Here is a 13,417-nt window from a genome sequence, read left to right on the forward strand (position 1 = left end):
GATTCTCTTTTGTTTCCTTCTCAAACTTGGAGTGTTGTTTTACTTTGAATGCAATTTCTTTCTTTATCAAATGTCCTCAGTCTTATATTAGTTTGCTAAGATGAAGGTAAAGTATCACAACTGAGTGAGTGAAAGAACAGAAACTTATTTTCTTTTCATTCTGGAGGCCAAATGTCTAAGACCTAAGTGTTGGTAGGGCTGTTTCTTCTGAGGTCTGTCTTTGGCTTATAAAATAAATAGCCAAAATAAATAAATAAATAAATAAATAAATAAATAAATAAATGAATGAATGAATGAATGAATGAATAAATAAATAAATAAAAATAAAATAAAATAAAATAAAATAAAAATAGCCATCTTCTCCCTGTATCTTCACATGATCGCCCTCTGTGTGTATCTGTGTCCTAGTATTTTCTTCTTATAAGGACACTAGTCATGTTGGATTAAGGCCCACCCTACTGAACTTATTTTAACCTGATTACCTCTGTGAAGACCCTACCTCCAAACATAGTCACATTCTGAGGTACCAGGGTTAGGACTTCAGCATGTAAATTTTTGGAGGGGACATAATTCAGTTCATCACAAAGCTGTAGTTTAAGAGTCATGAGAAGAGTTTCATGGGGGAAAGTCCCTCCTCTAAACTCTTCCTGCCACACACTCAAGTTATGGGCCGTCTCTGTCAGTCACAAAGGACAAGAGGAAAAGAAGGAAGATGACATAATTTAACGATCAACTATCAGTGATGGAAAAAAATTTCAAGCTAGTGAATGTAAAAAGAGATGCCATGGAACTTTAACTGTGAGATTATTCTAGATATTAAGGATATCTACTATATTAATGGCACCCTCTGTTGTCCTAGTCTTGGATGAAACTCTTCGGAAAATTTTAGCCAGAGACTACTGTTCTATGAATTTGTGCATCCAAAGCCAGCGTTATGCTCCACATCTGCTCCCTGGTCTTTGGCCAGGAAACTCACCCAGTTTATTTAATAATAAACTAGAATGCAACTGAGCATCACCACAGCTGAATGACACTGTGCTACAATTGGGTTTGGATTGAAACACCGCGCATTGCTTTTGGCAAAATCTGTTCTGCCCTGCAAACTAGCTGATATCCATTAATTCTTTTAGTTCATTTCCACAATAATATGAAACACAGCAGGCTCATTTGGTGTTAATCTGTGTGATAGGCAATTTTACAGCCAGTCTTCATTATAATTTAGCATCAATTAATGTGCAATTATAACCTGTTACCAAAAATTGAAAGCCCATTATAGAGATGGAAATTGCCTTTTCAGCTTCTTAGTTTATGGCTGGCTTGGGAATGTTTTATTGAAAGAAACAATTACCAAAAGAGCACTTTTAATTGTTAATGAAATGTTTATATTTCTTTGTTCCCATGTGGGTTTCTATATATGAACAAGGTTAATAAGAAAGACATTAAGTTAAACCTACAAGCCTTAGTAAAATATCCCAACAGACAATTGAGAGCCTCAGGTATCCTCTGCTCTCTGTCCAAAGCAGTATGCCCCTCGCCATCAGGACCCTGAGTCCCTACATAGTGAGAAGATAGAACCATAGGGCTCAGAGAGGAGGACGAAGCACCAAAGCAAAATGGAACAGCCATATTTCCCTTTCTTACAACACTGAGAATACTCCAAAACTTGTTTTTCTCCCTTTTTTAGCTGTAGATAGAAAGTATGGTTTCTCATCAAAATGGTAGCCTCTATATTCCTTTTTTTTTTTTTTTTTTTTTTTTTTAGCCTCTATATTCTTATTCTCAATTTACCTTGAGGTCCAGGAAAAAAAAAATAGCATTGTTTTCTGGAGGTATGCACATCATCCATTTGCCTGCATTCTCATCTAAGTTCTATGCCCTCTATCAAGCCAGCTACCCTCAAAGCTATATATCTGCGCCATATTATTTTAAATATAGACACATGCATTTTCAGTACTGGTTTGGTGTCATTGATTTTGACATTCCCTAAAAGTCAAGAAACAAATGACAAGTATTCTTAATAACTGTCATTTAGAGAGCATTTTATAGCTTCCAAATCACTTTCCCATGTGGTAGTCATTTGATTTTCACAATGGTCTTGCAAGTTGGAGAATGTCATGACAATTATCTCTTTTACACATTAGGAAACTAAAGCCCAGAGAGGTTAATTGGTTTGCCCACATTCCCACAGCTAGTAAATGTCTGTGAAAAGAGACCCAAGCTGGAGTTTTCTTCTTCCAAATGCCATGTCCTCACAATTGTCAGTCATCTGTTGCATCATTTGCAAAAGCAAAAGTTGTAGAAACTCCCCATTATACGCCATCTGGTGTCCTTTCATATAAGATCCATGAAATCAAGTAGAAAAAGTAAATTTGGAATTAGATTTTTTTTCTTACTGAGTAGCTCCATGAATTTGAGTAAGTTGAGTAAGTTTACTCTTTAAACCCAGTTGTTGTTGTTTTTTTTAAATTACTATCTGTCTTGCAGAGAGTTCTGAGCTAAGAATTAGGTAGCACATATAAAGCATAGCAGAGTGTGTAGCACATAGTAGGTGATAAAAATGGCATTAGCATCTATGCCATCAGATGAAATGGTGTACATTCTTTAAGTATATAAGTTTTATGCTCATTTGCACTGATGTTTCAAGTGTAATCAAATCTTCCTCTCTCTCTCCTGCTTATTCTTGCTTCCTTCAGTATGCCCTTAGTCCCTGGGGATTTATATTATAAATTTACTCAGTTCCCTAGGCAGACAGGTCATATTTTTTTAAACAGAATTTTTCAGGGACTGAGAGTAACCCATCCAATTGTACAGTACTTTTGTGGAATCCTTTGAAAGGTACAAAGCATGTCTGAAACTACTAGGTAATATCCTAAAATCAGTAAAGTACTTTATTTTGTCTCTATAAAGGGATATTGGAGAAGAAATCCTCTTTTCTCACCCAACACAGATCTCTCTCAGAATTTTGTCTCTTCTTTAATGAGTGTGAGATCAACTTCTAAAATAAAATTACTTCTCACCCTTCCTTCTAGGTCTTCCTAGCAGAGTTCAAGAAAACCAATCAATTTTTCGCAATAAAAGCCTTAAAGAAAGATGTGGTTTTGATGGATGACGATGTTGAGTGTACAATGGTAGAAAAGAGAGTTCTCTCCTTGGCCTGGGAGCATCCGTTCTTAACGCACATGTTCTGTACATTCCAGACCAAGGTAAGGCTTCTATTTGGACAACTCTTCATCCAATTCTTACTTAGCAAATGTGCCTGTCTATGCAGGGTGCCCCTAAGGTGCCCTTATTGGGAAATGTGGGGAATTGTCTCCATATTTTTTTCTTTACTTTTCAGCTCACCTTCCATTTGTCCAAACATCATTGAGATATTATTTTAAATTTTTTAGCATAGTCGGTTGGGAAAGGGCTTTACTTGTGGGTTTGTCTGTTTGCTTGTTTTTAGAATTTGGTTTAATTTATATAACAACCAGGATTCTAAGCAGCTCTGACTTGCTTGACAAAGCAGTGTTTTATGAGGAAGAAAGACATAACACTTGTTTCTTTATCTACCATATATGTATTTGAAAAGACAAAAGTTGGACAGTAGATAAAAATACATGTGCATTATTATTTTCCTAAATATGGTCAGTGAAGAAGCAGCCTTTACAGTGAGCTTTATCAGTGAGTGAGGCCTGAGCAATGAGGTAAAAGAGTGAATTCTTTCAGAAGGTTCTCTTATTCTGGGAAGATTCTCTTCTTGATCTCCTTATTCCTTAAATAAATTTTTTAATTGCCTATTTTTTGTGACTAAAGAGTTATTCAAGATCATTTTAGAGAATTTGGAAAAATGCTTCATACTCAAAAAAAAATCATTTAAAATATCTCATCACTTGGGTATACTCAGAATTAGTATTTTGAAATTTAAACTTTCAGATTTTTTCCCCCAGTGGATTTTGTCAAATAAAAATAAACACCCATTGTAAAGACCTCCTATTCTATAACTGGCATTTTCAATGCTCTCTTATTATATATTTCCTCACATCAGTGAATATTCTACAACGGGATTGATCCAATTAGAACATTTCTAACTTTCTGTTCAGATTTAAATAACACTGAAATGAACATCCTTGCAGATCAGTCTTCATACACAAGCATTATGATTTTCTCTTTTCATTTTTCTACTCTCCTTCACTCTCTCCACATTGTACACGGGCTAGAATAGTAAGCAGACCCACGTGGGACTGTGTGGTTAAGATCCAAAGGGCATGAAGACTTTATTCTGCTGTTCTGTTTCAAGCCTGCATGATAATGTTCTACCTTAATGTAAATACGAGTAACAGAAGGCCTCTAAGCTGCCCCAGTCACAGAGGGTAGAGTGTTCGGGAAGCTGTGGAATCAGTCAGAAAATGTGGATGGCAAGTAGGCCTTTCATCCCTACTTCCCCAGCCCCCAGTAGATTCTCAACAAATGTTTAATAAAGTAATAAATGCATAAATACACTTAGATAAAAAAGAAAGAAACCAGATGACTTTTTAAAGCACTTAATAATCATGTATAGTATCTAAAGCACCACCAAGGATACAGGAGTGTAAAATAAAGTTCCTGACCTCAGGAATTTCATAGTAATACTGAGGGGGCAAGACTAAAAGAGGTGAGTGATACTAAATTGCAGAACAGAGACTCCATACAAGAGTCCCCAGAGCTGAGAGAAGCTAGAAATTAGAGTACGAGTAGGCGGAAAGGGTCTTGGGCAGAAGAGGTGCGGGTGGCTAGTGGAGAAACCAGAAAAGAATGAAGGGATTATAAGCTATTTGAGAAAAAGTAGACTCATTTTCTTCAGCAAGAAAGAGCTTGAGATTTCTGATAATGAGTTAGAGATTTCCTCCCAGAAATTTCCTCCTGGGGATCATAAATATCTGTCACTATGTTACCAAAAGGCGAAGTGAAGTGCTCTGCAATGTGCTCACAGTCTGCATTCGGGATTATCTGTGCATCCTGGGCTGTGTGATCTCACTTCTTCTCTTGAAATATTGTGAGGCTTGTATCCAACTGCTAAATACACTTAAGACGAGGTCCCTGTAGGAGTATGATGTAATCAGGCTTCATCTGGTACTTTCTCCCTGTTTATGCATACATACAGATTTATATATATAATTGTTATATATATAATTGTTTTTATATCCTATGGGGAAAGCTCTTATAATCCTCTTTGTAGAAACTATATTCCCTTCTCATGCTTGTCTATCAGAGCTTCAGGCAGTGTTTGCTACTTTTCTTCTCTCAGAAGATGCTTTTAAGGTTCCATGCAGCTGTAACGTATTAGCAAAACTAGAGAAGGAAGTGCATGGGGGAAAGTGGCAGAGAACATGTACATCAAATGTAAAAACTGACTGGCTCACTACTTAGAGTTCAAGGAAGTGAGTTCGTTTTGAAATAAGGGATGGAGGAATTCATCTTGCATTATACTTTCCCGAGGACACTGAGTTGCTTTTTTTGAGATGTCCCGACTTATTATTCAGATCTTGCATGTCAAACAGAATAACCAATTAAACACCAAAGATGAGTGTGAAAAGCAACAGTTGAAATGGATGACAATTTGCTATGGGAACATTTTGGAAATTGCCTTTCTTGAGGGAATAATAGTTACCTTTATACACGAGGGAAGGTACTAGATAACATAAATGTACTATGTACTTTTCTGTGGAATTGTTATTTTTAGGAAAAGTTATTCATTGCCTTCTACCTTCAAAGAGCCCAGCTGTTGAATGCCAGATGATTCAAGAGATTCTGATGATAGTTATTCATTTACTATTTATTATTATTTTTATTGAAGTATAATTTACATGTAATATTAGTTTTAGGTGTACATCATAGTGATTCAGTACTTGTATACATTACAAAATGATCCTCATAAGTGTAGTTACCGTCCATCACCATAAAGAGTTATTACAATATTATTAACTACATTTTCTATGCTAACATTATATCCTGTGACTTATTTACCTTATAACTGAAAGTTTGTATCTCTTAAAACCTGTCACCTATTTCACTGACCTCCCCCAACCCCTCCCCATTCAGATGACTCACAGTTTCCTGTATCTATAAATCAGTTTCTGTTTTGTTTTGTTTTATTAGATTCTCTATATAAGTGAGATCATATAGTATTTGTCTTTCTCCATCTGACCTGTTTCACTTAACATAAAACCCTCTAGGTTGATCCATGTTGTCACAGATGGCAACACTTTATATATTTTTACAGCTGAGCAATGTTCTATTGTATGTATGTGTGTTATTATGTATTATGTATATATATTCATATACACATTTCTCATATTCTTTATCCATTCATCTATTGATAGACATTTAGGTGGCTTCCATATCTTGGATATGATAAATAATGCTGTAATGAACATAAGGGTGCATATGTTTCTTCAAATTGGTGTTTTTGTTTTCTTTGGACAAATATCCAGAAGTGGAAGAGCTGGATCATACAGTAATTGTATTTTTAACTTTTTGAGGAACCTCCACACTGTTTTCCACAGTGGCTGCCCCAGTTTATATTCCCACTAACAGTGCACGAGGGCTTCGATTTCTCCATATCCTCTCCAACACTTGTGATTCTTTTTATCTTTTTGATAATAGCCAATCTGACAGGTGTGAGGTAATTTTGACTTGCATTTCCCCATTAGTGATGTTGAGACTCATTTACATACCTATTAGCTATCTGTATGTCTTCTTTGGGAAAATGTTTATTCAGGTCCTATGCCCATTTATAATCCAGTTGTTTGGGTTTTTTAAATAATAAATCATTAAAGTTCTTTATATATTTTGGATTTGACACCTTATTAGATGTATAATTTGCAAATATTTTATCCCATTCAAGAGATTGCTATTTCATTTTGTTGATGGTGTCCCTCACTATGCAAAATCTTTGTAGTTTTATGCAAACCTATTTGTTTACTTTAGCTTTTGTTGCCCTTGCCTGATGATACTGGTCCAAAAAATATTGCTAAGATAAAAAATATATATATATTTCTAAAATAGATGTCAAAGAGCTTACTGCCTATGTTCTCTTACAAGAGTTTATGGTTTCAGGTCTTATATTCAAGTCTTTGATCCATTCTGAATTTATTTTTCTGTATAGTATAAAATCATAGTCCAGTTTTCCCAACACCATTTATTGAAAGCACTGTATTTTTACTTGTACATTTTTGCTTCATTTATCATAGATTAATTGACCATAGTGTGTGGGTTTATACTTGGGATCTCTGTTCTATTCTATTGATCTATATCCGTTTTTTGGCCAGTACCATACTATTTTAATTACTGGAGCTTTGTAATATAGCTTGAAATCTGGGCTTCTGGGATCCCTGGGTGGCGCAGTGGTTTGGCGCCTGCCTTTGGCCCAGGGCGCGGTCCTGGAGACCCAGGATCGAAACCCACATCGGGCTCCCGGTGCATGGAGCCTGCTTCTCCCTCTGCCTATGTCTCTGCCTCTCTCTCTCTCTCTCTCTGTGACTATCATAAATAAATTTAAAAAATTAAAAATTAAAAATAAAAAAAGAAAGAAATCTGGGCTTCTGATACCTCCAGCTTTGGGTATTCAGAGTCTTTGTGGTTCCCAAATAAATAGTAATAATTAGTGATTAATTAATAAATTAAGATTGCTTTGATATTCAGGGTCTTTTGTGGTTCCATACAATTTTAGAATTCTTTGTTCTAGTTCTGTGAAAAAATTCCACTGGTATTTTGAATGGGATTGTATTGCATCTGTAGATACCTTTAGGTAGTATCTAATGTTAATTCTTCCAGTCCATGAGCATTATATATCTTCAATTTGTGTTGTCTTCAGTTTCTTTCACCAGTGTCGTACAGTCTTCAGAGTACAGATTTTTCACCTCCTTGATAAAATTTATTCTAAGGTACTTTATTCTTTTTGATGCATTATAAATGGGGTTGCTCTCTTATTTTCTCTGATAGTTCATTATTAGTATATAGTAACCAATTTCTGAATGTTAATTCTGTATCTTGTGACTACTGAATTTGTTTATTAAATCTAATAGTCTTTTGCTGGAGTCTTTAGAGTTGTATATAATATCTCAGCCGCAAATAATGAGTTTTACTCTTTTCCAATTTGGAAGTCTTCTATGTATACATTTTGTTGTTTTGGGTGAAATTCTCTGTACTCTCAATTAAGTCCATCTGGTCTAACGTGTCATTTAATGTCAATGTTTTCTTACTTTTCTGTCTAGATGATGTCTCCATTGATATAGGTGGTGTATTCAAGTTCTCTACTATTATTGTACTGTTATCAATTGTATTGCTATCAATTTCTCCCTTATATTTGTTAATATTTGCTTATTACATATAGGTGCTCCTATGTTGGGTACATAAATATTAATGAATGTTTTATCTTCTTGGACTTCCCTTATTATTTAATGTCTTTTGTGCGTGCGTGTGTGTGTGTGTGTGCTTTCTAAGAGTCTTTGTTTAAAGTCTGTTTTGTCTGATAGAAGCATTGCTCCATCCTTTCACTTTCAATCTGTATGTCTTTACATCTGAAGTGAGTTTCTTACAGACAGCATATAGGTGGGTCTTATTTTTGTATCCATTCGGCTATCCTGTGTCTATTGATTGGAGCATTTAGTCCATTTTCATTTACATTAATTATTGATAGGTATGTACTTCTGTTTTATTGATTGTTTTCTGGTTGCTTTTGTAGTTCTTTTTTTTTTCTCTCTCTCTTCTTTTGCTATCTTCCCTTGTGGTTTGATGGTTTTCTTTAGTGTTATATATGGATTCCTTTTCTTTACTTAGTGCATATCTATTGTAGGTTTTTGGTTTCTCAGTACTATGATTTGTGTGTGGTGTGTTTGTATATACTGTCAGCCTATATATATGTGTGAATGTATGTGTGTATATTTGAAGCTGATAGTTGCTTAAGTTGATACACATTCTGAAAATACAACATACCCTCATTTTATGTTCTCTTTTTAAGATTTTATTTATTTATTCATGAGAGACACAGAGAGAGAGAGAGGCAGAGACACAGGCAGAGCGAGAAGCAGGTTCCGTGAAGGAAGCCTGATGTGGGACTTGATCCCGGGTCTCCAGGATCACACCCTGAGCTGAAGGCGGATGTTCAACTGCTGAGCCACCCAGGCATCTCCCATTTTAAGTTTTTGATGTCATATTTTATACCTTTCTTTTGTGTATCCTTTAACTACTTATTGTAGTTATAACTGATTTTACTATTTTTGCCTGTTCAACTTACATACTAGCTTTTTTTAAGTGGCTGATCCACTGCCTTTACTATATAATTGCCCTGGACAATAAGATTTATTCCTTTTATATTTTCATTTTTTTAATTTAAAAAAAAATTTAACTGCAGTATAGTTGATACAATATTATATTAGATTCAAGTATACAACATAGTGATTTGGCAATTATAAACATTATGAAATGTTTACAGTGATAAGTGTAGTTAGCATTTATCACCCTACAAAGGTATTATAATACTTTCACTGTATTCCCTATACTGAACTTTTTATCCCTGTGACTTATTTTATAACTGGAAATTTGTATTTAATCTCCTTCACCTATTTTACCCATCCATACAGCTCCTCACCTGAGGCAACTACCAGTTTGTTCTCTGTATTTATGAGTCTTTTTCGGTTTTTGTTAGTTTATGTATCTGTTTTCTTTTAGTATTCTACATATAAGTGAAATAATGTAGTATTTGTCTTTCTCTTTCTGACTCCTTTCCCTTAGGACCCTCTGGGTCCATGAATGTTGTTGCAAATGGAAAGATATAATTCTTTATTTGGCTAATATTCAATTTTATACACACACATACACACACACACACATCCTGCTTCTTTAGCATTTATCTATTGATAGATACTTAAGTGGCTTCCACATCTTTGCTATTATAAATAATACTGCATCGAATTATTATTTATGGGGGTGCATATAACTTTTTGAATTACTGTTTTCATTTTCTTTAGATAAATATCCAGAAGTAGAATTCCTAGATCATATTGTATTTTAATTTTTGAGGAAACCCCTCCATACTTTTCCATAATGGCTACACCGATTTACATTCCCACCAACAGTGCACTAGGGTTCCCTTTTCTCTACATCTTCACCAACACTTGCTCTTTCTTTTTTTAAATCTGAGCATAGCTGACACACAAGATTACATTAGTTTCAGTTGTTATTTCTTGTCTTTTTAATACTAGCAATTCTAATAGGTGGGAGGTGATATTCATTGTGGTTTTGATTTGCATTTCCCTGAGAGTTATCAATGTTGAGCATATTTTTATGTGTCTGTTGGCCATTTGAATGTCTTCTTTGGAAAAATGTTTGTTCAAGTGTTCTGTTCATTTTTTAACCAGGTTGTGTTGTTGCTGTTGTTGTTTTGATGTTGAGTGCTTTCTGTATTTTGGACAATAACCTCCTACAGAATAATCATTTGCAAGTAACTTCTACCATTCAGTAGATTGCCTTTATGTCTTGTTGATGGTTTCTTTCACTGTGCAAAAAAATTTGTAATTTAATGTGTTCCAAATATTTACTTTTGCTTATGTTTCCTTTTGCCTAAGGAGACAGATCCAGAAAAACACTGCTAAGGCTGCTCTCCAAGATTTTACTGCCTATTTTTTTTTTCCTGTAGGACTTGTTTGGCTTTGAGCATTACAGCTAGATTTTAATCTATTTAGGTTATGTGGGTGCGTATATATGGTATAAAAAAAAGGTCAGTTTCCTCCCTCCTTTCTTTTTCTTCCTTCTTTTTTCTTTCCCTTTCTTTCTTTCTTTCTCTTTCTTTTCTTTTCTTTTTTTCTTTCTTTTTTCACATAATCATCCAGTTTTCCAAACACCATTTGTTGAAGACCTGTATTTTCCCCTTTCATATGCATGCTACCTTTGTCACAGATAATTGACAATATAAGCATGAGTTTCTTTCTGGTCTCTTTATTCTGTTCCACTGATATGGGTGTCCAGTTTTGTGCTGGTACCATACTATTTTTATTACTTTAGCTTTGTAGTGTAGTTGAAACCTAGTATTGTACTTTATTCCTCTTTCTCAAGGTTATAATGGCTATTTGAGGTCTGTCATGGCGCCACACAAATTAGAACTATTTATTGTAGCTCTGTGAAAACTACTATTAATATTTTGATAGGGATTATATTGGATTGTAGATTGATTTGGTAGTACAGATATTTGTCAATATTAATTCGTCCAATTAATGGGATTGGAATATCTGTCCCTTCATTTATGTCATCTTTATTTCCTTTCATCAGTGTCTTACAAGTTTTCAGAATACAAGGTTTTCTCCTCTTTGGTTAAATTTATTCCTAAATATTTTAAACTTTTGATGCATTTATAAATGGGATTGTTTTCTTAACTCCTTTTTCTCTTAACTTATTATTAATATATAAAATGCAACCAATTTCTGTATATTAATTTTGTATTTGGTAACTTCACTGAATTCATTTATATTAGAGTTTTTTAGTGGAGTCATCATTTTTTATATCATATAATCTTCAAATACTGACAGTTTTGCTTCTTCCTTGCAAATTTGGATGTCTTTTTTTTTCTTATCTGTTTGCTATGGCTAGGATTTCCAGTACTATGTTGAATAAAAATGGCAAAAATGGATATCCTTGTCTTGTTCCTGATCTTGCTTGAATCCTGATCATCAAAGAATATGTTAGCTGTGTGTCCATCACATATGGTCTTTATTATGTTGAGGTATACTCCCTCTAAATCCATTTTGTTGCATTTTTATCATAAACAGATCTTAAATTTTGTCAAATGCTTCTTCTGTATCTATTGAGATGATCGTATGATTTTTATCCTTGATTTTATTATTGTGATGTACCGCATTGATTGATTTGCTGGTGTCAAACTGTCTTGCACCTCTGGGATAGATCCTGCTTGATCTTGTTAAATAACCCTTTTATGTATTGTTGAATTTGGTTTGCTAGTATTTTGTTGAAAATTTTTGTATCTATGTTCATCAGAGATAGTGGTCTATAATTTCTTTTTTGTGGTTTCTTTGTTTTTTGTGTGAGAGTAATGCTAGCCTTAAAGAATAAATTTGGAAGCATTCCTCCCTCTTCTATTTTTTGGAATATTTTTAGGAGGAGAGATATTAACTCTAAATATTTGACAGAACTCACCAGTGAAGCCATCTGGTTCTGGACTTTTGTTTTTTGCAAGTTTTTGTTTTGTTTTGTTTTGTTTTTTACTGATTCAATTTTATTACTAGTAACTGGTCTGTTCAGATTTTTTATATCTTAATGATTCAGTCTTATAAAATTGAATGTTTCTAAGAATTTTATCATTTCTTTTATCCAACTTATTGGTGTATGATTTTGTAGTACTAGTAGTAGTCTCATAATACTATCAATTTCTGTGGTATTGGTTATACTTCTCTTTCATTTCTGGTTTTATTTATTTGAGTCCTTTCTCTCACTTTTTTTTTTCTTTCTCTCTTTTTTGATGTGATTTACTAGCAGCTTATCAATTTTATTTTTTCAAAGAAACTTTACTAACTTCATTAATCTTTTCTATTGGGTTTTTAGTTTCTATTTCATTATTTCATTTATTGCCAATCTGATCTTTATTATTTCCACCCTCCTACTAACTTTTGACTTTGTTGGTTTACTTTTTTCTCATTTCTTTAGGTTTAAAATTATATTGTTTACTTGATTGTTTTTGTTGTTTTTTGTATCACATAAACTTCCCTCCTAGAACAGCTTTTGCTGTCTTCCAAAGATTTTGAACCATTGTGTTTCCATTTTCAATCTCCATGTATTTTTTAATTTCATCTTTGATTTATTCACTTACCCATTGGTTTCTTAGTAGCATTATCTATTTCCATGTGTTTGTCATTTTTTACAGTTTTTTCTTTTTTTGCTTTTACTTGATTTTTAGTTTCATACTGTTATTATGGTCAGAAGAGATGTTTGATATAATTTCAGTATTTAATATTTATTGAGATTTGTTTAATGGCCTTGCATGCCATTTATCCTGGACAGTGTTCCGTGAACACTTGAAAAGACTGTGCATTCTCCTCTTTTGAATGGACTGTTCTGTTTATATCTATGAAGTCAATCTCATTAATGTGTTTTTCAAAGTCATTGTTTCCTTATTGATATTGTCTGGATGATTTACCCATTTATGTAAGTAGGTATTAAAGTCCCCTATTATCAATGCATTACTTTCAATTTGTCCTTTTATGTCTGTTAATATTTACTTTATGTGTTTAGGTACTCCTACGTGGGGCATATAAATAGTTACATCATTATTTAATCCCCTTCTTTGTCTCTGGGTAGTATTTGATTTAAAGTTTATTTTATCTGATATAAATATTGCTACTCCAGCTTTCTCTTCATTTACATTTGAATGGGATATATTTTTCCATCC

The 13,417-nt window shown here is 33.8% G+C and overlaps 1 protein-coding gene across 4 annotated transcripts in view; it reads left to right on the plus strand.

The window, feature by feature from the left end:
- Window positions 1-13,417, plus strand: part of PRKCQ (protein kinase C theta) — a 173,532-nt gene that overhangs the window by 85,086 nt on the left and 75,029 nt on the right. For all 4 annotated transcript variants that reach the window (XM_072825893.1, XM_072825894.1, XM_072825895.1 and 1 more), the window contains one exon: window positions 3,030-3,203. In XM_072825893.1, the coding sequence (XP_072681994.1) occupies window positions 3,030-3,203 (174 nt within the window). The remainder of the gene's footprint in view (window positions 1-3,029; window positions 3,204-13,417) is intronic.

Source organism: Canis lupus, chromosome 5 (genome assembly GCF_048164855.1).
Source record: "Canis lupus baileyi chromosome 5, mCanLup2.hap1, whole genome shotgun sequence".
Taxonomy (NCBI): Eukaryota; Metazoa; Chordata; class Mammalia; order Carnivora; family Canidae; genus Canis; species Canis lupus.